This window comes from Coenobita brevimanus, chromosome 80, assembly GCF_032717465.1.
Source record: "Coenobita brevimanus isolate Jiangsu-jjx chromosome 80, ASM3271746v2, whole genome shotgun sequence".
Classification (NCBI taxonomy): domain Eukaryota; kingdom Metazoa; phylum Arthropoda; class Malacostraca; order Decapoda; family Coenobitidae; genus Coenobita; species Coenobita brevimanus.
The window spans coordinates 5,371,731-5,397,419 of record NC_137033.1 but is presented as its reverse complement, the minus strand read 5'-3'; the positions used below and the strand labels follow the sequence as shown (position 1 = coordinate 5,397,419).

The 25,689-nt window shown below is 40.8% G+C and overlaps 1 protein-coding gene across 1 annotated transcript; it reads right to left on the bottom strand.

The window, feature by feature from the left end:
- Window positions 1-4,653: 4,653 nt before the first annotated feature.
- LOC145409238 (uncharacterized) lies at window positions 4,654-9,327 on the bottom strand. Its single transcript, XM_080279720.1, has 3 exons — window positions 8,108-9,327; window positions 6,659-6,769; window positions 4,654-4,822 (listed from the first exon to the last, which is right to left on the bottom strand). The coding sequence occupies exons 1-3, from the start codon at window positions 9,325-9,327 to the stop codon at window positions 4,654-4,656; spliced, it is 1,500 nt and encodes a 499-aa protein (XP_080135846.1).
- Window positions 9,328-25,689: the final 16,362 nt, after the last annotated feature.

Here is a 25,689-nt window from a genome sequence, read left to right as displayed (position 1 = left end):
GCCTACTCAGTTTTAATAATATGATGGCCAGTTTTTTTAACTTAGCTGGGACCAGTCGTTGTATTATCTTATCATAACTTACAAGCAATAAGTAGGAATGAGAGGCAACATTTATGTCAAAATGTAGACGTCAAGCAAAATTGAAACAAGAGAAATGTTTACTACGATATTCTATCAGTAACTTTAATAATCGTATTTCACCTTTAATCTTCTCATTACGATGACGTATTATTAAGTTCATTCTTGTTACCTCTAGACGATTTTATTAAGTTCCGGTGAGACTTTTGGGGATTGAGAGGTTGAGATCTAGCCTTCATTAACCCAATCATTACGACAGTTTATTCCTAAGTTAATAAATCGTCTGGAGGCATCAGGAATAAACCAAAAAACTATGCCATCGTATAGTTAAGAGGTCGAAAATTGTCACTCACCACACTTATTATCCTCACACGTAACTGGTGACGCAAACTGGAATATATATTTACATTAGGATTACGTCAGACGAGCCCTTCACTACGATGACGCTGTTTATCCTTTATTCTTGCTATCTCCACATGATTTTATTCGGATCAGGGGTTAGATAAAGCCTCCATTAGCCCCTTCACTGCATTAGATATCCCAGAGCTGAACAAAATCGTCTGGAGGTAGCACAATAAATCAATAAAGCATCATCGGACTGAGGGGATTAATAAGAAGGATGACAAAAAATTTCTAGTAATAATAATAATGAGGAAAATATTTATTGTCACTTCACAGCAGCAAATACCAGGGATCGCATCCATCAGGTTTTTTGGGCTGAGGCGGTGTGTAGGGTCGTCTGTTTGGGATTTTATCTTAACCCCTTCAATATAGTGACGTGCAATATTTACTCTTGCGTCCTCCAGCCATTTATATTCAGCCTTTGCGAGACCTCTTGTGAAAAGGTAAATAAAGGTTGAAAAAGTCTGTTTAAGGCTGGATGATTTTCCCATGAGGTATGAAGAATAAACAAACAAAAAAATAAAAAGGTGTCCTCCAATGCAAGTGGTTAACCTGTACAATCAAACTCTCATAACCATTTAGAGTGAAAACTTGGACAAAAAAAAAAAAAAAATCCATAACACTATCAAACCACTTCGGTCTAAAGATTTTTTTTTATTGTTTTTCTTGCTACCAGAGGATTTTATTCAACTTAAAACATCTGATAGTGACGGAGTTAAGGAAGACCATATCTAACCCCTCTAGTTCAAGAAGTCTCTTCTCAGTTAAATAAAGGCATTAAGTGGTAGCCAAAATTATAGAAAAAAAACATTAAAGTGAAAGATTTAATTTCTTCACTCCCACGAGGTACTTGTCATTCTAATCAAGGTACCACCGGAGGGATTTATTCTGTCAATTTACTTCACTGGATTACTGAAGGGATTAACTAAGACTGTTTCATACTCTTCCTATTATAAAAAAAAACAAAAAATCCCTTAGCTGAATAAAATCGTCTCGTGTTAGCAGGAGTGAAAAATGAATATGGCGTCATCGGGATGAATGGGTTAACTACCATGGATGCTCCCTCACCGTTACAAATGGCTCAGAGTTTTTATGAATGCTACCCCTTGGTACTGAGGGCCGTATCCTAGGTGGCATGATTAAGCTTCGTGGCACCTTTTCCTTAGCGATTTATCTTACTTGTTGCACCGTAACATTTTCTTTCATATCGCTTAAATGTCGACAAGGACTGCATCAATCACACACAAAAGCATACTGTGGTGTGGTGTGCAAAATAAATCTCTAAGAAGAAGGTGTTACGAAAGCCCCTGAAGCATTTAGAATACAACCCTGAGGTGTGCAGAACGGCTTGATGGGAATGGCTTGGTCACTGGCAGAGTATTGGAATTCATCGTACTTTACAACACCGACTCACCAAATTCTTCAACCCTCTCAGACTTCTGTTACTCTCGGCTGGATAAAATCGTCTGGCGTTAACTGCAACTGAATACAAGAGTTGTTTCGACTTCGAGAGGATTAACAGATGCAGTATCAACACTCTGAGACTCCGCAACGCCCAAAAGGCTGGATAGAATCGTCTTGTGCAAAACAGAAGTAGATGCAAAAGTTGTCTTAGCCAACTCTGTAAGGTTCGTATTACTCGCTTTCAGCTAAACAAAATCGTCTGATGTTTGCTGGAATAAAATACTAGAGCTGTCCCGACAGTGACGCGGTTAATGGTGCAAATATTAACACACTCAAGTTTGTGCAGTCACTCCCACCTGGAATTTATACTTTGATGTTCGATGAAATACAGTACTAGAGTTGTATTTACATTCCGAGGCTCCTGTGACTTACTCTCAGTTGAATGAAATAATCTTGCATTAACTGGAATAGAATGCTAGAGATGTTCTGATCATGAGAAGTTTAATGGTGGCCGTATTAAATCTGTCTCCAACCGCTCACTCTGAAATCAAAAGAACCGTCTGACGTTGCCTGATGTAATGTATATATATTCGAGTGTCTCTCCTACTGGAGCGTTAATAGCAGTATCAACACACACTCTCCTAGTATTGCCTGACGTTAGCTGGTGTGTTATACATGAGTTGTCTCTCCCACAGAACTTCCTGGTGACTAGCATCAGATTCTAGTACTACTCTCTCCTGTTACACCGCAACAATCAAGATGGAGTGATTGCATTTTCAGGCTAAGTTAAAATGGATAGGAACGAGTTAGCGATCCACACATTAAATGCGAAAATATAGAACGCTGAAAACTAGTGATTATGACAAGCAAACTTTCATGATAAAGTAATGAGTGTGGTAACGTTGTTCTTTCAAGCCTACTGTATAATAAGATACTAACTTTCCCTTCACAGCTAGTTTAACAATTATAAGCATCAAAATTGCCATCATTCAAACAACAATTAAACCAGTAAAGGAACCAAAATTTTGTATGATCTTTCTTGATCTCTGACACAGCAAACTTTATGGTGCTGCCAGTGTGGTAAGGGTAGCTCTTGCCTATGTGATAAGTTATATATCGTAATTTTGGTGTAGATGGGGCAACAGTGAGCTTGAATATAAATGTTGATTGTTTACGAGTAACTAGTAAACCTTGTCCTGAGTTAAGCACAAGAACAAAAACTTCTTGCAGTTTTAATCACACAAAAGGCAATACCAGGGGCAATTTTAATAGGCATTTCAATACGATAACGTGTTTCCATAATTTTTCTGCCATTAGACTTTTTTTTTTTTTTCAGCTCAGGGGAGAATTTTAGAACTTGGGGGGTTGAACATTGCCTTAATCAACTCCTCCAGTACTAGAGATGAATAAAATTGTTGCATAGAATCTCCTGAGAGTATCGTAATGAATGTTAAACATATATCATGCAAATGGAGAGCCTGACGTAGACACACAAGGGATTCACACTGCCTCCATTTCAAGTACTTTATTGCACGACATGTCGTTTAACGTTAGATCAGCGATAAAAATAACCATCGATATATACAAGTTGTTGTTGTTCTTAGTCTCTTCAGTCAGACGACATACATTATATTTGTTTTATCCCCAGGCAATATTTCGTCGCTTAATAGAGACTTATCCCACTGAAATTGTTACGGGTTGCATTCACTAGCTCTACAGCACAAATGATGCCCCTAAGGTGTACAGGTCGTCTGGAGCTAAAATAAAACAAAATAAATAAGTACAAAATCCTCGATGCAACTGATGGAGTTAACCCTTTGGTTGTGAGTTACGTATTTTGCATTTTATTTCGGCTGCCGCCAGTTGATTTAATAATGTTGAAGAGAAGCGCAATGGCACCAAAGTGTAAAAAAATGGTATTTAACAATTTGCCCTTGAATAAAGAACATTGCATTATGGGTCTCTTTTTAGTGGATATTGAGATTCCGCAGCCCCTCTTCCTTAGCCATTTATTTCGCATATTACGCCATACCATTACTTTACATAATACGTATATCGCTTCAGTGTCACCCGAGTTTGCATGGATACTAGGAAAGACGACAGTGAGGTGCAATGTGCAGAAAAAATCGCTAAGGAAGGCGTGTCATAAATCTTGCAATGCGACCCCCAATTCCTTTTACGACCGATGATGTTCTTCAGTTCACAGAAATTTACCACAGCAAAGGAGTCAACATATCATACCCATACCACGACTCCCTCATGTTTCTTGTGTATCATTTTTCTGCCTTGATTTGATTCACCCAGCTATACACCAATAATAAAGCGCCTTGTGGTATATGACGTAACATCAAGCGATATCCTTCACCATGAAAAAAAGAAAAAAATGTCTGAAGTTTTGGTGGAATATGAAGATGTGTGCATTTTCTTCCAGTCAACTGCCAGACGATTTTATTTCGCTCAGAAAAATTCACTGCAGCCAAGGTATTATCCCCTTCACTCAGGAAATATATTGTATAAATCTAGTCTCGCTACCTCCACACGAACTGATTCAGATTCGGGTACGACTTTCTCTAGTGAAGCAGCAAATGAAGGCTGTATTTAACTCCGCCAGGTCGTAAAGTCTGACCAAAGGAGAATATATTGTCTAGAGACAGCAAGATTAAAATATATATTTGCCATCATTGAGAAGTGGTATATTATCAAAGGAATGTATAGCGTACAGCTGCCAGTTCCATCCCGCCCAATACCAGCCGTAGATCAGTGCCAGCCTCAGACCTCCGTGACGGGCACCTTCCTGACAGAGGAGTAGGTGTGATACACGTACTCGTCGGCCATGATATGACGTGTGGGAGCAGAGTGGTGGTCCGGTGGCCATGGTGCCACGGGGCCTGGGGGCCATCCACGTCCCAGTTTCTCTCTCGTCTGCCTCCGTCGGTATCTGTGACAAGAGAAGCCAGGCACTAGTAAGACTCACGCAAGACATAATTATTCACGAGAGAAATTTTGAAGCCAAATATCCTTTATACATGCAAACATCTCTGCAGTGATTACCGATACATATGGACAAATGTGCTACACGTCCTTGATGTGTACTTGAACCATATTAATTCTGTGGATTAAAGTTTGTGAATGACTATAAATGTATTTTATAGTACATAGGCTAACTAAAAACTATATATATATATATATATATATATATATATATATATATATATATATATATATATATATATATATATATATATATATATGAGAGAGATATGGTATTGCCTGTGTTAATGTGTGTGTGCGTGAGTGCGTGAGCGTCCGCTTTAATGCTCTTGTAAATGCATAATCACATAAAGTTTGTGTGAAAGCATGAGGGTATGAATGTGTATGGCCCACTTAACTGAATGCATCCTTATGCGTATTATCTTAATTCCTTACTTGCGTTTGTGTGCATAAGCTTGCAGATGCTTGTCTCTTCACTGGTATTGTGTTCCTGCCGGTCTGTTTATTTTGGTGTGCTCACGTATTCAGCATTCGCTGTGTTTGCATACCTTTTGTGTGCTCTGTTGTGTTCTGTGTACATGTTTAGAAGGTAAAGTACTCGTATATGAAAGATGAAAACATAGGCAATGCTATGCTGTTGCAACCCTCCATCTGACCAAGCACATACCCCCCACTCCCTGCACATCTGACCATGAGCATAACTGCCCTCATCCCCGCCCCCCCAATCTTTTCTTTTAGGTGGGCATAAGGAAAACGCCTTGAGAAAACATGTCCTGGGCACGTCAGATTTCCTGCACAGGTCGCACTGAAATCTCTTTTTTTTTTTTTTTTTTTTTTTAACTTTTCCATTATTTTCAAAGAAAGTGCATAAGACACAGCATTCTGCCTATCAAATGGCACCGGTTCACTATAAGACACTTAACTATGGGAAATTTTAAGACTCTACAGTGAATACTTTCTGAGTTCTGGCCCTGAAACAAAATCTCTACGCCCGGCCAGCCGCCCAACCGCCCTGCCTCCCAGCTGTACAGACGGACACCTATTGTTCCCAGCGATAACAACACCCTCCTCTGAATCTGTCAGGTGGAGCGTAAAAAGTGTGGGGTTAGGAAATTTGTTGCCCAATGGTAAAGGAAGGTGTGCTTAGCTATTATGATTGCACAAACATTATGAATATAACTAAAATTTGCAAACAACATGGATGTTCGTGAGAATGGGTAGTGGTGGATATGTGTAGGATCAACATAATGGTTGACCATGGTTAGTGAATATGTGTGAAAGTGAGGTATGAAAACTCAGGAATAGTGGATGAGTGAAGCATGCAACAACGGGTTACAACTTCTTTTCTAACTTGCCAGTAAACGAAATTACTGTGCCCCACAGCTGCCAGCGAATGATATAATGAAAACGCAACATCGTATGAACAGTATCGCCTTTACGAGAATTACGAAGTCTTCAGTCTGGAGTGAACAGATGTACGAGCCATTCTTTGGGCGCTCTGCTAGTTGCTTCTCATGCGTTTATGTTATTATTTTCCTTGTCTTCAGTTTTACTCATGTCAGTGATTAAGTGGACTTGGAAAAGGAAGATGATCAGAGTAATGGTAACGATGATGTGCAAGTACGCACTCACGTGTGTGTGTGTGTGTGTGTGTGTGTGTGTGTGTGTGTGTGTGTGTGTGTGTGTGTGTGTGTGTGTGTGTGTGTGTGTGTGTGTGTGTGTGTGTGTGTGTGTGTGTGTGTGTGTGTGTGTGTGTGTGTGTGTGTGTGTGTGTGTAGCTTACCTGCATAGGAGCAGTGTGAGGGCGGCCAGGAGCAGGGCACAACACGCTACCACGACCACCCCCGCCACCACCTGGCCCCACCACCCACACACCTGACCGCTCCCTCGCAACCTGAAAAACACACCTGACTGCAACATACACCTACATGCAACTTACACCTGACTGCAACATTCACCTAAATGCAGCACACAACTAACTGCAACACATACCTGACTGCATCACACATCTAATAGCAGCACACACTTGACAGCAACACACACCTGATTACAACATACATCTAACTGCAACACACCTGACAGCAACGCACATCTGACTGCAACACACACGTGAGAGCAACGTACACCTGACTGCAAAGCACACGTAACGACAACGCACACCTCACAGCACTACACACACACTTGATTGGACTATGCAATTGCTAGCATCCCACAACTGACTGCATTCCCCTGACATGCACACTGCAACAAAACTCGTGGTAGTTGCGTAGCACACCGGACACCACCACACACTAGGCTGCAACACACAACTCCTTGCATCACACACCTGGCTTCAACAAACACCTGACTGCAACACCGAACACAAACAAACATTAAAAAAAAAACTCCTAGCCACTGCAACGTTACATCAAAGTGCTGTAGGGCAAATGTCTGCAGTGGCGACCGTCAGCGTACAACTGTCAATAAAAACAACGACGGGTGGCAGTGGAAAGTGAGGAGAACAACAAAATAAATATTGCCTTCCCTCCCCCCTGCCTTTCAGTATCACAAACGCTTTTACTCATTCACAATTAAGCCATTCCTTTTTTTTTTACTTTATATATGTATGTATATATATATATATATATATATATATATATATATATATATATATATATATATATATCACACTGTGTACACACAATTCAAAGTCTTGATGAATGAATTTTTTGCTTCATTACCGTAATAATCTGCTAAGGTCTAACAAATTTACATTTCTAAATTGAGAAAGCTTGGTGCACTAACGACTAAGCTGTACGAACAACAAATGATTGCCTTGAAGTTCATGCAAAAAAATATATATATATATATATATATATATATATATATATATATATATATATATATATATATATATATATATATATATATATATATGTGCATAAAATAATTATGATAATACCAAACCTGCATGAAGCTTAGCAGTGACACTGAAACATTACTGCTTTTGTTTACATCCTGCTAACACCCTCTACGCTACACCTTCTCTCGACTCGCACTGTTAAGTATGGGCAACATATGTGATCACTGTTAGCCTATTACTTGGTTCAGAATTAAGTGAGAAAGCCGACGAAAGAATGGAAGTAAGGCTGATTTTTTATCATTTGAACTGAATAATGAGGAAGTATCATGCTGTGCTGGGTAAAGTACAAAGCTAAAGCTAACAAACACCGGTACAAGGATATTGTCTTACCTAGAAAGATAAAAGCCCTTTAACTTGGGTGGTGCAGCACACCGAATATCAGGCGCCTCGAGTGTGGTGTTGACGCCAGCCACGATAGGCGCCAGCCACCGCAGTGAGCAGTTGCAAACTAGCGTGTTGTTCCGCAGGTCCAGAAAAACCAGCGAGGTCATGGGTAGGCTGGCTTCTGATAACGTCTGAAGGCTGTTGGAGCGGAGGTCCAAGCTGCTCAGGCGTGGTAAGGAGCTCAAGAGACCCTTGGGCAAGTGTCGTATCGAAGGATTGTGAGATATAATTAGTCGCTGCAGACTGATGCAGTGGCTGAAGGCATCCGGGTGAAACCAGGCTAAGCGAGGACACCGTGAAATATCCAGTGTTGCCAGCTTATTGAGATTATGGAAAGCCCCTGGCCCAATGGCGGTCAGATTATTATTACTTAGTGCGAGTGAGGTGACGCTGCGCGGGATGACCGGTACCTCACTTAACTGGTTGTCGTTCAGGTTAAGTTGTTTCAGTTCCTGCAAATGCTGGAATGCGTCAACTGCCACCAGGTTAATACTGTTAGATTCTAACGAGAGGGAAGTAAGCGCCACTGTGGTAAAGGCTTGTGACTCGATGCGAGTAAGGCGATTGTAACACAAATGAATGGATTTTATGGCGTTTAGGTGATCTAGAGCAGAAGCTGGCACATTCCTAAAGTAGTTGTAGCAGAGATCAAGGAAATGAAGGGTGCGTAAACCGCGAAATGTATGTTGTGAGAGAAAGTGAAGGTTATTGTGGGCCAGAAGCAGGACGGAAAGCCGCGGCACGTCACTTAGTACACCAGACGGCAACTCAGTCAGCTCATTGTGGCTGAGGTCAAGCAGATTTAGATTCTTCAGTCCCTGAAATGCTCCTTGCGTGAGAGTGGTGAGATTGTTATGTGCCAGACGCAGCTCACGAAGATGTTTTTGCTCTTGAAGGTTGCCGATGCCCAGAGACGTCAGCATGTTATGCGACAAGTCCAGTTCCTCCAACTTGTCAAAGAAGACTAGACTCTGCGAGATGGAAGTGATGAAATTGTGGCCCATGTTGAGGCGACGGAGGGCCGGGTTGAAGAGTATGGGCAGGACGGTGAGGCCGACTCCGACGCAGCTGGCGGTGGGTACGTGGTCGTTGCACTTGCACCCGCTGGGACAGAAGGCCGCCACACCACCTGCCAGCCCCGACCATACCACCACCCACGCCCACATTCCTGTCACCATAATAAACATAAATTAGTACCTACCAATATTACTATATATTGGACATAAGTTAACATTAACTAGTATTACTACCACTACTGCCACTTCTACTACTACTACTACTGCTACTACTGCTACTACTACTACTACTACTACTACTCAGTAGACATGAATTAGTACATGTGACTACTATCCATTTGACATAACTAGCATTTCCTACCATTACTGCACAGTAGACATAAATTATAAATGCCCGATTCTGGAGCAATTTACAGTACATGAAATAAACGGACGAAAATCTTTCAAACTAACAACACTGCATGCCAAATACCTCGTATAAGAACACGGAAATAAATATAAACATTCATATCGTATCACGCTTCTAAAAACAGAAAACAGGCATTAGAATTAACACTGGAAACCTAAAAAAAAAAAAAAAATTATAAGTATGGCAAACCCTTAGCCTTGCATAGATACACTGACATTTTAACGTAAATATTTCTATACATAATTACAGGCAATGTTCTTGTGACACTGTCAAATCTGCGAATTCGTGGTTTCCCGAATACTGATGATGCGAAAGTAATTCATCGATATGATGATGGAGTCAGCATGAAACCTCAAGAAGCAAAAGAACTGGATAATTACAGAGCAGGTTGGATGAAGTTTGCAAGTACAGTTTACACCTTAACTTCTTGTTTACATCCAGGTTTATAGTGTCGAGCAGTATGGCGATGATGTGCTTGCTTACATGTAATTTCCACAGGATGCCCCTCTTGACAAACGACATAAATTATTATGGAATCTACTTAATTACCATGAATTACTTAAAGGTTATGAGTTTAAAGATATTTGAGGCCGGTCGGTAACACGGAACAGTGGCGGAATTGTCTATACATGCTCGTTAAATGTATTGCGCTACTTCCTTTACTTGACATTTGATAATCTGCCTCTGTTCCACAGGTGATGTGAAACTACTTGTGGGTTATTTTATTTGTAGCATAAAAACGAAATTGTATGCATAAAGGTAAATGGAATGCTGCACCTGAAACAAACTTGATATTTTCTCTGCTTGTTGCTAGATCCCACCCTCAATACAGAACAATAAATTAGGATATGATGATAAAGATGATGATGATGACTGTGATATTAACTGTAATTATAGCAATGATAATGATAGTGATAATGACGGTGAAGGTGATTATAACGATGATGAGTATAATGATTATGAAGATGAAAGTATTTTACTAATTTCAGCTTCCAGGACTCCTCTCGTCTAGACACTGGCATTTTGACCTCTGTTCTGAATCAAATAGTGAATGATTAAGAGAGAGAGAGAGAGAGACAGACAGACAGACAGACAGACAGACAGACAGAGGGAGAGAGAGAGAGAGAGACGACAGACAGACAGAGAATCTTGATATTAAATAAGCTTTTGAATGTAAATATCCATCCTGGGTTGAGGAAAAACTAGAAGGGGTGAGCTGACGACTGATTTTTATTACAAACAAATAAAAATCGATAAATACAGAAGGAATTTGATAGCTATTCCACTTCCCATTCCATTCCATTATCTGCAACTCCTCTACAGTGTTGTTTATCAATACAGCTGCTGATGGCCGGGAAGCAACAGCCACTCACTAAATTTTCCTCGATCACTACCCCTTCACTACGAGAACTCTCCACCAGGTTTGTGTTATAACCCCTCATGGAAGTAAGAATAAAGTGAAAGAGATTTGCTGTACAAAAGGGATTAATGGATGTTGCTTCTAAACTCTTCAAAGGGAGTGATCTCGTCTAACCTGAAAAGAAAACCCACTGACAGAGCGCACCGGTGAGCGATTAAAAATAAAGTGATTAAAGTGCATTGGTGAGGGATTACTTTCTCATCATTAAAAATAATTGCACAAGCCCCAAGCTGAATGACGGACATATTTCAAGCAACTCTGAGGATTGTAAATTATTAGTGTAACTCGGCTTTACACAATGCAGTTGGCAATCAGTCTAGTCAAACTTTTTATTTTTCAGTCGTATATTTGAATAACAATGACAAAAATTGAAAGCATTTGCCTTCCGCTTCGAGATTTCAGATTTCGCCTCATCACTCCCATGACGTGTTATTTATTTTTATCAAACTACCACAAAATAATTTTATTCAGCCATTTCACTCATGAGTTATGGTATAGGGACACACAAAAGATATACCTGATACCTCTAGTTCAAAATGTCCCCCATACAGTAACTAAAGCGGTCTGGAGGCATCTAGAATAAACTAATACGTCCTCGGAATCAAGGGTTAATAATACGAAAGTTAGAGCTTTATCAGTACTATTTCCCTCCCATACCACCCCTTCCCTTATCAACCCCAGCTCTAGCATGCCTCCCTTCTACTCTCATCAACTTTCCACCCTATTCATCTCATCTTCCTCGTTCTCTCCCTACTCACCCCTGCTCCCCATCCCCTTCCTACTCACTCATATCATCCACTTCCTACTCACTCCTGATCCCCATTTCCTCCCTACTGTGGGATACATTGATTAGCGCATCCAGCTCGCAACTTGAAGAACCAAAGTTAAAATCTTGAGCTGGTAGAACTGATGACTCGTTTTTTCCCCCTCGATCGTATTCACTCAGCAGTAAAAATGAGGATTTGGATGCAATTAATATATTCACCTAAGTGTTTTTCTTCTCCCTGCCAACCCCTGACTAATAAGCCTCCCTTAATTCACTTTATAACCACAAACACCCAGTTGGTTATATTATTAATGGGAGTAGTTAATAGCATGTAGGTGTGTAGCCTTGATTTATTCATTACGAATGTAAGAGAATACTCGTATGCACACAAAACTCTACGAAGATCTCTCTATCTCGTGTGCATATTAAAAACATGAAGATTCTCTCTCTCTCTCTCTCTCTCTCTCTCTCTCTCTCTCTCTCTCTCTCTCTCTCTCTCTCTCTCTCTCTCTCTCTTCATGGAAGCATTAACCACTTACCTAGGATCACCCCTACTTTTATTTATGGTGATTCAGATTCTTTCGCACACAGGTATTGTTTCTTCCACTCTAATGATACATCGCATGCAAGTAGAGCAGGTAGATCTCCAAACGAGGTCGGAATGTATAGAACCTTGTATTTGTATTCATAGCATTCCTGTACAAAGCTATCATGGCACCTTTCATTGCGTGCGAGGTATTGTTGCGTTTTCATGCTATGCGTCATGAGAACACGGACAGCAACGAAGCACTAATTATTCGTAAGGTAAATACTGTATTGTTAACACGATTTGCATGCGAGTGGCGTTACAATTCCTTCATTTCGACCAAACAGTCATGAGTACGCTCGGCACCTGGTGCAAAACTGTCCGTCAGGTTTCATTTTACATTGGGCATAGAGAGGAAGATACTTTGGTCCGCCTCTGCACCCTTTAACTTCAAACACAATAAAAACTCCAACTCCACAGTTCCACTAAGTAAAACATCTAAATGATGGTCAGACTGTGTATGTGTGTTTCTGTCTGTGCGTTTATTCTTTTCTTGCACAAGAATGGTAATAGATATCTACCAGAATCTTTTTACATTAGGTCGGGATAAGTATAGGGGATATTAGAAAAATACCAAACAAAAATTTTGACGATCGCCCGCGATGCGATAGAGCAAAATTATCAGAAATCGCAAAACGCAAAAATATACGAAAATAATTTTTCGACTTATGGTCATAATTGCTTATTGTGGGTTCAGTAACGGTATGGAAACTGAGATAATGGTATCTGCAAAAATTTTATGATGGAACGGCACTTAAATTTTCAGGCAAATTTATGCGAGAAAGCACTAGTTCTTATATATCAGCCATTTTTCACTTATTCTATGAGGCTGTTGCTTTGGTTACCATGTACGTGATGGATCCCAATTCCGAACCTGCTTCCCTTCCTACACCTGCGGATTCAGTGTCTTCACTCAAATCCAAGTCTCACAACACCGATGCCCATAAGTTTTAGAAATAGTGGTAGTGGTCTGCAGGCTGTGGTATAGCAATGAAGTCCACGAGTCTCATATTCTGAGTCATGATCCTTAAAATAAAACACATAACCACCTGCACACAAGGCACTTACCGATTTTCATTGGAACGTTTTAGGACAGCGGTGGTGTCAGACAGTAAAAAGGATAGTGTCGTAATACTGCTGATGTATGACAACAAACTAATTAGGACGTCAATGCATCTACACAGGAAGCCATGGAGCAATAGAAGCAATGCATTAGAGTATTGGGTAACAGTGATCAGACGATGTTTATTAAATGAGTATGATTTCTGAAAAAGAGAAAGCTGATTTACATAAGCTCCGTTCCTCCTGGTTCATCATAATCTTAAAACATCTGTTGTCGTATATCAATAATATTGCTAATTTGCGTGAACTCTCCACGATTAACAAAAAGTTATTCTCTTACTTTCCTCCCTAACAACTGTCCAGGTATTTGCAGGTCAGCTCACATACATGTAGTCTCATACGTCCACATTAAAAACAGCGCAGGGCAGTAACTTTTTTTTATCATGTAACACTGTTTTAAATAACACATATAAACAAATGTCAGCTTAGTGTTTGCTTTCTTTCAAATGCAATGTTAAGCCACCTGCAACAGTTACAACAAGACCACTCAGAAAGAAAGTATCTCCACCAGTCAGACTATAGTGCGAAATTAATGGGGTTTTATGAGAAACATCATGATCCTGGTCTCATGTCGTTATCTTGTTTCAAACGTGAGACATGCGTAATTCTGTGATTTCCATGATTTTTGTGACCATGACATTGATATAAGAACGTATGAACATAAAAAGAGAGGATTACTGCAGTATGCCAGTTGGCCCATTCTAGGTAGCTCCTAAAAGATTAACTAAACTACTAGAATAAGACACATATAGCAAAGAAGGAGCTCCCAGTCATGATCCTCAGTTACCATTCTAAATTTAATACAGTCATATCCAATGATTTTCACACACACACACACACACACACACACACACACACACACACACACACAATCGAACCAAAAAAACATAACTTCACTAACTGCTGTACCAAACAAGGTAGTCCCGTCAACCCACGGACCGTTGCCACGTTATTCATACATTACAGAAAAAGGGAATTTATGATGACCGCCATTAGGAAACCATTAAAAGCGGAGTGGCGTTACTTAGATCAATATTTGCCCTAGATGTATGAAGAGGTGTAAGCTTTCACTTTTCTTTATTATACATTTTCTTTTTTTCTTTTTTTAATTTTTGACGAAGACCTACCCCCACTCACACGACACCATTCAGGGGGATTCAAGGGCTTTTAAACTGAGAAAATGGAGTAGGGGAGCGTTACCTCGAGAACAAAAGTCTCGAGAGAAAGTGACAGGACACCCTGCCAAGCCCCATTGTCCCTCGTACACGCCGGGCAGCTTAAGAGAGAGTGAAAGCCCTCCAAATTACAAGTGGTGTAGCCTTTGATGTAGCAACGGAGACGTAGATTGGTGTTATTCTTGCTCTAGCCTCTCATCATTTCCTCTGCCCATTCATAACGAAGACGCCGCTTTCCTTCATTCTTGCTGCCAACAGTCGACCTCTCATGTTGAGGATATTGCTAACAATTTCCATTCACTTTTTCAGCACGATTATGTTTTTTCTTATTTATTCTTGATACAGACAATTTTTATTCCGCCTAAACGGCCTTACGAAGTGTAGAGGTTAGTGAAGATACTGTACTTCAAAACTCGCCTGTTCAAACATTCTTTCCTGAGCTAGATTACATGAACATGACGAAAACAGAACAGAAAAATACATCATCCTAAAGGAGTAATTCTCTCAACAGTCTTAATTTATAAACACATTACCTTTATAATTCATAGCAGAAAATTTAAGCTTGAACCAGAAAATTGTTTCATAGAACAGTCGACACCAAAAGTCCTGCCTCCATCCCTGCCTGTCTCTTCGCTGACTTAGAAAATCAGTGGGGTGGACCTGCAGCTGCAGCACGCGACGCTTATAACATTAATCTAAGACCAAATGAACTCATCAGTGTCATTTACGGAGGATTCACCACACTAATTTTCAAAGTAAGTGTAGAGAAAATCAGGATAGGCGACAGGACTTTTGATGCAGACTGTAAATGTGGCTCATTTTTTGCAATAACGAAGAGCATTACTAATAACAGACTACCTGTAGTATATCAACGTGCAGTACCAGTACTCCCGGTCAGAGCGTATAATATATATATATATATATATATATATATATATATATATATATATATATATATATATATATATATATATATATATGTGTGTGTGTGTGTGTGTGTGTGTGTGTGGCTGTCCATTGGCTCTGATGTACCAAGAGAACCCAGGGTTCAGTCAGTAATGCTTAGATATCGGGAATGTTTAAACAGTTTGGAAATTCCCCATTTTCCTCAAGGTGATGGAGACAGCTAAAAAAAATACGATAGGTTATTTTCTGGTCAATCATTTCGTGATCAGAATGCCTCATGGAATGCATTCAGTGCACAATAGGGCAACACTTAAAAACAAAGATGCTTTGCTACCTCAGGCCGTAAGAAAAATTACGAAGGTAAGCGAAGAGAAATGCGTTATGTGCGTTTCTCACTTAGAGGAAGACAAAAGAATGGAAAGTTGTGTTGACAGAGAGAGAGGGGGGGGACGATATTACGATTTTCATTATCTGCATATGCACGTAAAATAAGTTAAGTTTTACAAATGAATTACACACGCATTAATGCTCAAATGAATCTGTTCTCTCACCTGACTCTTCCTACGCTGCACTGCACATACTTGAAATATTCTCTGTTAACCACACCACACTGTTGACGTTTTTTTTTTTTTGCTGTCTCAGAGCAGTTTTGCTCAGCTCAGGGAAGGCTTCTTGAACTTAATAAATTAGTTGCAGCCTCAGACATCCTTTTATTACTACAGTTGAGTAATGTATACGTCATCGGGTTGAAGAGAATGAAAGAAAACAATTGCACGATAACCAGGATAAATATGAAAAAAAGGAATGAGTGAAAGAGCCTGAGGGCGAAGGGAGGATGCAGGCATTAAAGGTGGTCCATGTCATGTGCAAAGGACGGGTTCCAGAATATCACAGATTTTCCATTCGCTGTGCTATAAATTGGCAGAACCGTAAAACTCTGCTTTTTAGGCATCAGTGGAATTCAGGTGCCGATATATTTGTCAGAAAACGTACTTTGGTAGGTCTTCACGCCGAGTATGGAGAGAGACTTTTCCTACGTTTCTTTTTTTTTCTTTCTTTCTTTCTTCCCAACGCATTTTCAGTTTGGCGCCATTCCTTATTAATTCATCAGTTAGCGTCAGTCTAGGTACAACTGTTCTTTGGATAAATAGTCCCAGAATCTTTTTTTCATTCATTTTTTAGGTCTTTTAAAGGGATTTGTGGTGTCGAACGTCAAACAATACAAACACATATTTTGAGATCCTTTGTTTCCGTATGCCAATTAAGCACCATGGCAATTGCACAGAAGCATGCCAGTGTACTGTAGTTGTGTGGAGGCCATCTTGCATTCTTATTCTTTCTTTCTACATACGATTTCATTTTGCTTCGGGTAGACTTTTCTATATTCATACGTAATGTGTAGCCATCAGTAACCTCTTCCCTGGTAGAGGTCCTTCCTAACTTTAACATATTCGTCTAGTTGTAGCCTGTGTACATTGACGAATAGTAGTGCAGGCGTTAACAGCAAAAGAGAATATATACGGGACAACATATGACGAGTTTCTGATGCATATACGGTAAATTAATCTGGACCCCTCCTCTCACTCTTATTTACATCTTCTCCCTCCTCGCCATTAACATTCACCTCCCTAACTTCTTCCGGTGCTCCCCTATCATCACGTGCCACTTATGCAGTTCTTTCCCCTTCCTCTTCCCTCCTCTATTTCCATTACATTCCCCTTCTTCAATTGCCCCGTCTTCTCTCTTTCCCCCAGTATCTAGTGCATTTCCCTGCTTCTATATCATCTCTCTCTCTCTCTCTCTCTCTCTCTCTCTCTCTCTCTCTCTCTCTCTCTCTCTCTCTCTCTCTCTCTCTCTCTCTCTCTCTCTCTCTCTCTCTTCCTCCTCTCTTTCTCTTACTGCATTATTCTCACCCTCGCCCCCTTCTCTTTACTCGTATACACATATTCCTTCCCCTTGCTCATCCCGGGTCTCTCCATCTTCTTCACTTTTCCCCCATCCTCTTACTTCCTTGCATCTCCATTTTCTCCCTCACAATAAACCATCCTCCTCCCTCCTATCTCCATCTTCCCTCCCGTTTTCTCATCTTTATTGCCTCCATATTCCTCACCTTCTCCTTTACTCCAGTTCCTTCCTTCCCTCATCTCCAATAACTTCATCTTCTTCGCCTTGTCTATATCTGTTCATCTGCCTATCCATCAGTCAGTCTGAGTTTATATGTCTGTCAACCAATCTGTCTATTTGTCTATCTACCTATCTATCTTTTTTTTTTTTTTGTAGAAGATGAACAGAGGGAGTAAAAACAAATGCAAAAGAAAAAAAAAAATCACCACATTACACTTGTCCTCCATTATTAAAAAATCTGTAACAGTTTGACTGGAAAAGTCGTAGGTCGAAGTTAAGGGGGAAACCACTCTGGGGAAGCGAGTTCCAAAGAGATGCAGTTCGGGAATAAAAGATTTCTGATAGGCAGAAGTTCTGCAATTTGGCAGTGTAACAGTCCAGTCAAGAGCGCTACCAGATGCTCGTGTAGCGCGAGGGAAGGCGTGGAGAGGTGGCACAATGGATGCAACTTCGTCTGAACATTTGCCATAAAAATATCTGTAAAATAGCGTAAGGGATGCAACATTCATTCTTACCTGTAGGGGAGGTAGTTCATTTGTAATAGCAGGGTTGATAATGATTCTAACAACTTTTCTCTGAATTTTGTCTCAACATCCACATCACAAGGGTGAGCAATTTTCCAGGTGAGAGCACACATGACTTGTAAATTACAGCTAACTGCTCATCAGTGAAGAAGTTCCAGACTCTGTACAATAATCTGAGTTTCTCTGAAGCGGTTTTAGCAAGTGATCTAACATGAGAGGTCAAGCTGAGGGCATTGTTAAGTGAAACACTGAGAATTTCAATACTCTTAGAGATAGGAATATTAATTGCACCGAAAGTAATATAGGAACCACTCAATATCTGTCAGTTAGTAAATTGTATTAATTTGGTTTTCCTATCAGTAAATTGGACAATGTTACTTTGTCCCCATTCAGTGATCTTAGATAAGTCTTGATATATGGAGATGGCTGTACTGAGTTGTGAGCCAGATATATTAAACTTTGTGAGTGTTTAAGTGTGAATGAACAGTGAAGTGTCGTGTCATCTGCATTTGAGTGAATGGGATTATGGGTGGCATATCAGAGATTATCAGTATGGATTAGGAATAGAGTTGGAGCCAGAACTGATCCTTGCGGCACGCCAGCATTAATGGGGTGTAAATCTGAATATAAATCATCTACTTTTACTTCTATCTCTCTGTATCTGAAATATGAGGAAGTCAATGGAGCGAAAGATGATAGGCTAAAGCATGGGAGTTCTGATAGTAGGGAAAAGTGCCGCACTCTGCCAAAAGCTTTAGAAATATCTAGGGCTACTGCATGGATTTCTGCATGTTGGTCAACTGACTGATGGATGGTATGAGGAGACTGAGTATATCAACAGTGGATCTTTTATGGGGAAAACCATACTGTCTGTCACTAATTAAGTTGTTGGATTCAAGATGTTTAACACTGTGCTTGTTAATTACAATCTCAAATACTTTACCAAGAGATGTAACAGCTATTGGTCTGTAATCAGAGGGGTCAGAGGAACTTCCTGTCTTGGGAACTGGGTGGATATTGGCTTCTTTCCAAGAATTAGGGAATGAAGAAGTACGTATGCATAATCTGAGTAACCTAGCTAGAACAGGAGCAAGTTCTGGGGAACACTTTTTCAAAGCAACTGGAGGAAGTCCATCTGGACCTGGAGCTTTGTAGGCTGGTAAATTGTCTAAGATGGATTTTGTGTATCTTGTCTGTATCTGAAGTGGGGCAATTTCGGGTGAGTCAAGTTTTTGAAAGGGACGTTCTGGCTGACTTCCTTTAAGGTTGAATTGCAGGCAAATTTACTGGCAAGGATGTTCTCTTTTCCACGCGGGTCATTTATAGTGTTACCAACTGAAGATTTTAGTGGGGGAATGGGTGATAACTTGAAGTTATTGCTGAAAGAAATGAGAGTTGGCCAGGATATTCTATTGTCACTGGGATTATTTAATAGCTTAGATACTTGGTTGTGAAGAACTTTGATTTAGCGAGGTTTATTACTGTTTTGCATGGGTTCTAGTGATTTTAAATTGACTGAGTGATTCAGATGATTATGATTTTAAGTAAAATTTATACTGTATGCAACGGACTTTTGGGTCATTGCTCTGGCACAGTTGCTATCGAACCATTTTGGGGGGTTCTATCTTTTTGTGAATTGTTGACTAAGTATGAACAATTCCCTACCAGATGTATTAAGTCATTAATATAGGACTGGACAGAACTGATGTCACTGGGGAAGAAAACTGCTATAAAATGTCGACAAGATAATTTCTGAATCCATCCCAGTTTGCCCTATCAAAGTGCCATCTGGTCACCCTGATAGGTTCAGAATGGGGAGGTTTGGGGCAACTGATCAATGAGGGTTTTATGAAATTGTGGCAGAAGGATCTAAGTGGTGACAATATTTCTATCCTGTACTGATCTGCGATATTAATTTTGTCAGGAATGGGTCCAAGAGACAGGCATTATGGTCAGGATTATCTGGTATTCTGGTTGGTTGTTTTACCAATTGCTTGAGATATAACGATTCTGCAAACAGCTCGCATTCTAGAACAGTATCGTCAACCCTGGCAGAATATGCTAACCACTACATTATGTACGTTTAAATCACCCAAAACGGTAATTTCACTGGTAAAGGTGAGGTTAAGGCTGGCCAACTGTGTGGATATGGAATCAAATACGCTAAGTTCTGAAGAAGCACTGGGGGAGCGATAAGCTATACAGATATACTTGGTATTATTTAGGTAGGGGGAGGCGGTGGCTCAATCGGTAGAGAGTTGGCTTGTAGTCCTAACGGACCCGGGTTCAAATCCCGCTGGAGCAGGGAACAGTTTACGGATTTGAATTTCATAAAAGCAGACTTTACTGATCTACCAGAAGGCCCGCCGACATGTCGTAAAAATACCCCCGCTAATACCAATACACCAGTCCCGTATGAGACAGCCCTAGCATGTATTCAGTATGGACGGTGGGTGTTAGCGCCGAAGTGGTGACAAGTGGAGGTGTGCGGTACGTAGGAGGACTACTGGGCCTTGAAAGCAGGTTGTGAAGCCTATGCCCAGAGTCGGTCACATAAAAAAAAAAAAAAAACTACCTAACTATCTTACTATTTTCTGTTTAACTATCTATCACTATCTCTGTTTATCTATCTATCTGTCAATCGGTAGGTCTATCTATTTATAAATCTATGTATTTAATAGTCTTTTCTATCTGTTTGCCTCTCTGAATATATCCGTCTATCTACCCATTTACCTATAATCCATCTGGCTGTCTATCTATCTACCTATCTATCATCCCCAGTCGCTCCTCTATTTCCGTCACCATTTTCTTCTTTTCGACATGGCATAATATTCTTCCTTTTTCCTTCCATTCTGCTGAGTTTCCGGGATTCCTCTTCTTCTTCTTTCCCTCTCCTCTCGTCGTCACCATCGTCCACGAATTTTCTTTGGCGGGTCAAACCACCTTCACTGCTTTTCTTCGCCGTTGTCATCTGATTTTTCTTCCATCTTCCTTTTGCCCTTCTTGGCCCCTGTCCCCCCCTCCTCTTTCCTCTCTCTTCGTATTTTTTTCATCTTTATTCTCTTGGTGATAGGTGGGGGGCTCACCATCCACTCACTCGATGTAGTGCTGCTCTCGGATGACTGCTCTTTCCTCTCTTCCTTCTTTCCACCCTTCCTCTTCTGTCTTTCTTTCCTTCATTCTCTCTTCTTTCTGCTGTCTATGGGTGAGTCTACACTGAATGAAAAGCCAAATGGTTTCCTGTAAGCCAGGAAATGAGTTACTAAGCTGGTTGGTAACCATATAGCCAAATTATGGGGCCTGGGGTGGTTGGGGTTTATTACTCACATAATGCCACTGAGGGATGAGTGAGGCTGGTCACTCTCATCTTCAATCTTAGGACCAACTTGCCTAGCCCCGGGCTCCTACGTTCCTCATGGGGCAACACGGGATGATGATGATGATGATGATGATGATGATGACGATTTATCCTCTTTTATTTCGTTCTCTATTTCTTCTGTCCGTATAGACTAACCTTATTTTCTTCATTCTCCTCTTCCTATCGTTTTATTCATTTTCTCTCTTCTTTCACCTCAGCATACTTTTCCCCCCCCCTCCCCTCTCTCTCTCTCTCTCTCTCTCTCTCATCTTTGTAATCATTCTCCTTCCCTCTTTATGCTGCTCTTCGTATCACTCATTTCATCTCTCTCCTCTTCCTATAATCATATTCCTCTTCTATTATTTCTGCTCATTTTATCACCTAACTCTTGTTTTCTGTAATTTCCATCTTACCATATTTTTTCGTCTTATATTTCTATCTTTCGTTGTCTTTCTTCTATTTCTCTCCGTATCTCTCTTCTTTTTCTGCCCTACTTATCGTCTTATTTTCCTATCCTCTTCTCTTCTCATAATACTTTTGCCTCTCTTCTTTCACCTCTTCGTATTATTATTTTACTTCCTTCTTCATTTTCCTCCAAGCAATATTTTCTTTTCCTTCTCTCTTTTCCTCTCTTTTTTTTCTCTCTTTTCCTCCACCTTTTCATATCATTATTTTCCTTCCTTCTTCCTTTTGCGTCACGTAATATTTTCTTTTTCTTCATTCTCTTCCTCTCTTTTTCCCTCCTCGAACCTCCTTGTACGCCATAAATTTTTCCTTCCCTTCCTTTCTCCTTTTCTCTTTCTTTTACTCCCATTTTCTTTAAGCTTTTCCCTCCTTCTCCTCCTCCCTCACAACAAATCCATTACCCTCACCCGTATTTCTCATCCCTCTCATTTCCATATTCCACGCTCCACATTTCCATCTCTATCTTCCTCACATTTCCATCTCCCCCCCTCTCACTTCATTCCCCCTCTTCCTCCCTCTCATCTTTCTTTCCTACCCTCATCTCAAGCTTCCTATCTCTCATCCCTCTCTTCCTTTCTCTTATCCCCATTAGTTCCCCTACGTCTGTCTTTTTCTTTCTTATCTCCACCTTCATCTTGCTTCCTCTTATCTCTCTTCCTACCTCCTTCCTCTCTCTCCCTCCCTCACACTTTTCTCTCTGTTATCTATAGTTCCGTCTCCCTTATCCTCCTCTCCTCTTATCGTCTCCATCTCCTCCCTCACGTCTCCGTTGTCCTCTGGCTCTCATTTCACTTCCACTCTCCCTGTCATCCTCATCTTTCTTATCATCCCCCTCTTCATTTCCCCCTCTCTCTCTCTCTCTCTCTCTCTCTCTCTCTCTCTCTCTCTCTCTCTCTAGCTTCCTTCCCCTCGTCTTCCCCTTGCCCCATCTCCATTCCCCCCATCCCTCTCTCTCATCTATATCTCATTTCCTATTATCTCAATCTTCCTCCTCCACATCTCCGTCACCCTCCCCCTCGTCCTATTATCCTTCCCTATCACTTGCATTTTTTCCCTTCCTCCCTATTATTTTTACCGCCTTTACTATCGTCCCTGTCTTCTTTTATCATATCCCTCATCCTCCCTCTCATCGGTCTTTTCTTCCCTATTATTTTCAACTTACACTATCATTCACATCTTTCCTCATTACCCTCTGCCTCTTTCTAAATCTCTTCTCCTTCCTTGTATTGTTCACGACCTTCATCATCATTCCCATCTTCTTCCTCATCTCTCTCTTCCTCACTGTCAGTTCTTTCCTCCTCCCTTTTCTTTTTCATCGTCTTAAGTATCATTCCTATCATCTTCTTCTTCATCTACCTCTTCCCCTCTTTCAATTCTGTTCTCCTCCCTTTCACTTTTCACTGCCTGAACTATCATTCCTATCTCCTTCCTTATCTATCTCTTCCTTTCACTCAGTTCTCTCCTCCTGCCTGTTATTTTGCATCCTCTTAACCATCATTCCTATCTTCTTCCCTATCTCTCTCTTCTCCGTTCTCTCTCTCTTCCTCTTATATTTCATCGTCTTAACTATCACTCCTATCTTCCCTCCACATCTCCCTCTTCCTCCATCTCATCTCGCTCTCCCTCATCTCCATCCCGTCCCGAGGTCCAGCCCAGTTCGCCATAACCCGCGCGGGGTAAGTGACAGCAACACGACACAAGCTAGACGCCTGTAAAAATAGCCGAGTAATGGGAGTGCAGGAAGTGGTAGCCTGCCTCTCCTGACTACGAAATCCTGTGGACTCTGTGCCTTGGAGAGAGAGAGACAGAGAGACAGAGAGAGAGAGAGAGAGAGAGAGAGTTAAATGGACCGCACAGATTTTATGGTCTCAAGCAAGCGACCAAGCCTTAATGCTATCAGAAAATGAGAAAAATTTAAGCACTAATCACAGACGCATAAGAAAAAGATGGTACAGTAAAAGAGAGAGAGAGAGAGAGAGATGGCCATGAAGGGAAAGTGGGAGGACAGGAACGCGGCCCGATGAGGAAGGGGGATGGCGACCGAGGAGAGAGTTAGAGCGGTGAAGAAATAAATGTTAGTTTTGGAGAAGCTACAGACTTACAAGAGTGGGGAGAGAGGTAAAGGTGGCGGAAGAAAAAACTGGGATTAACTAAGGCCTCAGTGGGACGCATCCCAGTTAGTTTGATGAACAGTTCGGTCTTCTTTCTCCTCCTGTCGCTGTGTGTGTGTGTGTGTGTGTGTGTGTGTGTGTGTGTGTGTGTGTGTGTGTGTGTGTGTGTGTGTGTGTGTGTGTGTGTGTGTGTGTGTGTGTGTGTGTGTGTGTTTGTGTGTGTGTGTTTGTACGGATATTCTGCCTCACGGTACATACTCGTACATGCAGTGCCGAATGTAGCGACTTCAGATGTTGGCGCACCTAGTCTTCTACCATGCCAGTCGACAGGTTTTTTCACCAACAGAAGGACCCTCACATGGTCTCTCAATCATCAAGTATTGTCTTTGTATTATTCTTTTGCATATCATTAAATATAGATCTAACTCATTTACAAGGCATAATCTCCAAACTGCTTGTCTTCTTTTGTTACATTTTTCAAGTGTTTTATTAATGGTGACTTTGTATGCTAGTATGTATGAAAAAAATCCTAATATTCATAAACCTTTTTAACAAAGCTTTGCATAAGCAACCATTTGGGGCTCAATAGCTGACATTCCGAGTTTGCTCCAAACTGATGTCTTTTGAGCGGGAGCTTTGGGTACTTTGTGAATCTGTGATGGTTTCGTTAAGAGAAAATGTGAGTGTCAGTGTGCGCAGTTAGTGTGTGTGTGTGTGTGTGTGTGTGTGTGTGTGTGTGTGTGTGTGTGTGTGTGTGTGTGTGTGTGTGTGTGTGTGTGTGAGAGAGAGAGAGAGAGAGAGAGCAACCCCGTCGCAGGACAGCAAGACCTTCACAGGATGCAGCCACGCCCCAGGCGGGGTAAGTGCAGCGAAACCAAGATGCATTTTTTATACTGTACACTTTTAATGGCGTTCCAACACTGCTGAATGTTTTATTGTTTTAGTTTACAGAAAAAAGCAATGCCGACCCGAGCAAAAAGTACATCTGTCTGTCATTTGATTTTAGATGAATGGTTACTGTTGCTAGCTACGAAGCTGCCGTCCTGATATGAAGAAGGTTCGAAACCTGGTGCGTGTAGCCGTCACCACTCTGCTTAGATGTCCATCCACCATTTGCAGGTAGGAAGGTAAAATGAGTGCCTAAAGGTAACACCTAGGAAAGTAACTGTGGTAACCTAAATGATGCAGTGGCCTTGTATCCCGAGGCCACAGCCTCAGAAACCTAAATTACGGAAATGAGTACCGTGGCTAAGTCACTCAGGAAGTCTGTTTCACTTTCCTTTTTAATAAACCTATATTTTGTTTCTTCATCGGGAGACTATGGTCCGTCTATTTTATGAAGAGCGTTTGGGCGTTGTCCCTCTTGGGAATTTCCTAGGCCGCCTCTCTGCCAAATGTGTACACCTCTCTGTCTCATGTCAGCTATTTACTGCTTCTAAATGACGTTTATTTACAGTATATATATATATATATATATATATATATATATATATATATATATATATATATATATATATATATATATATATATGTAATTCTTTAATAA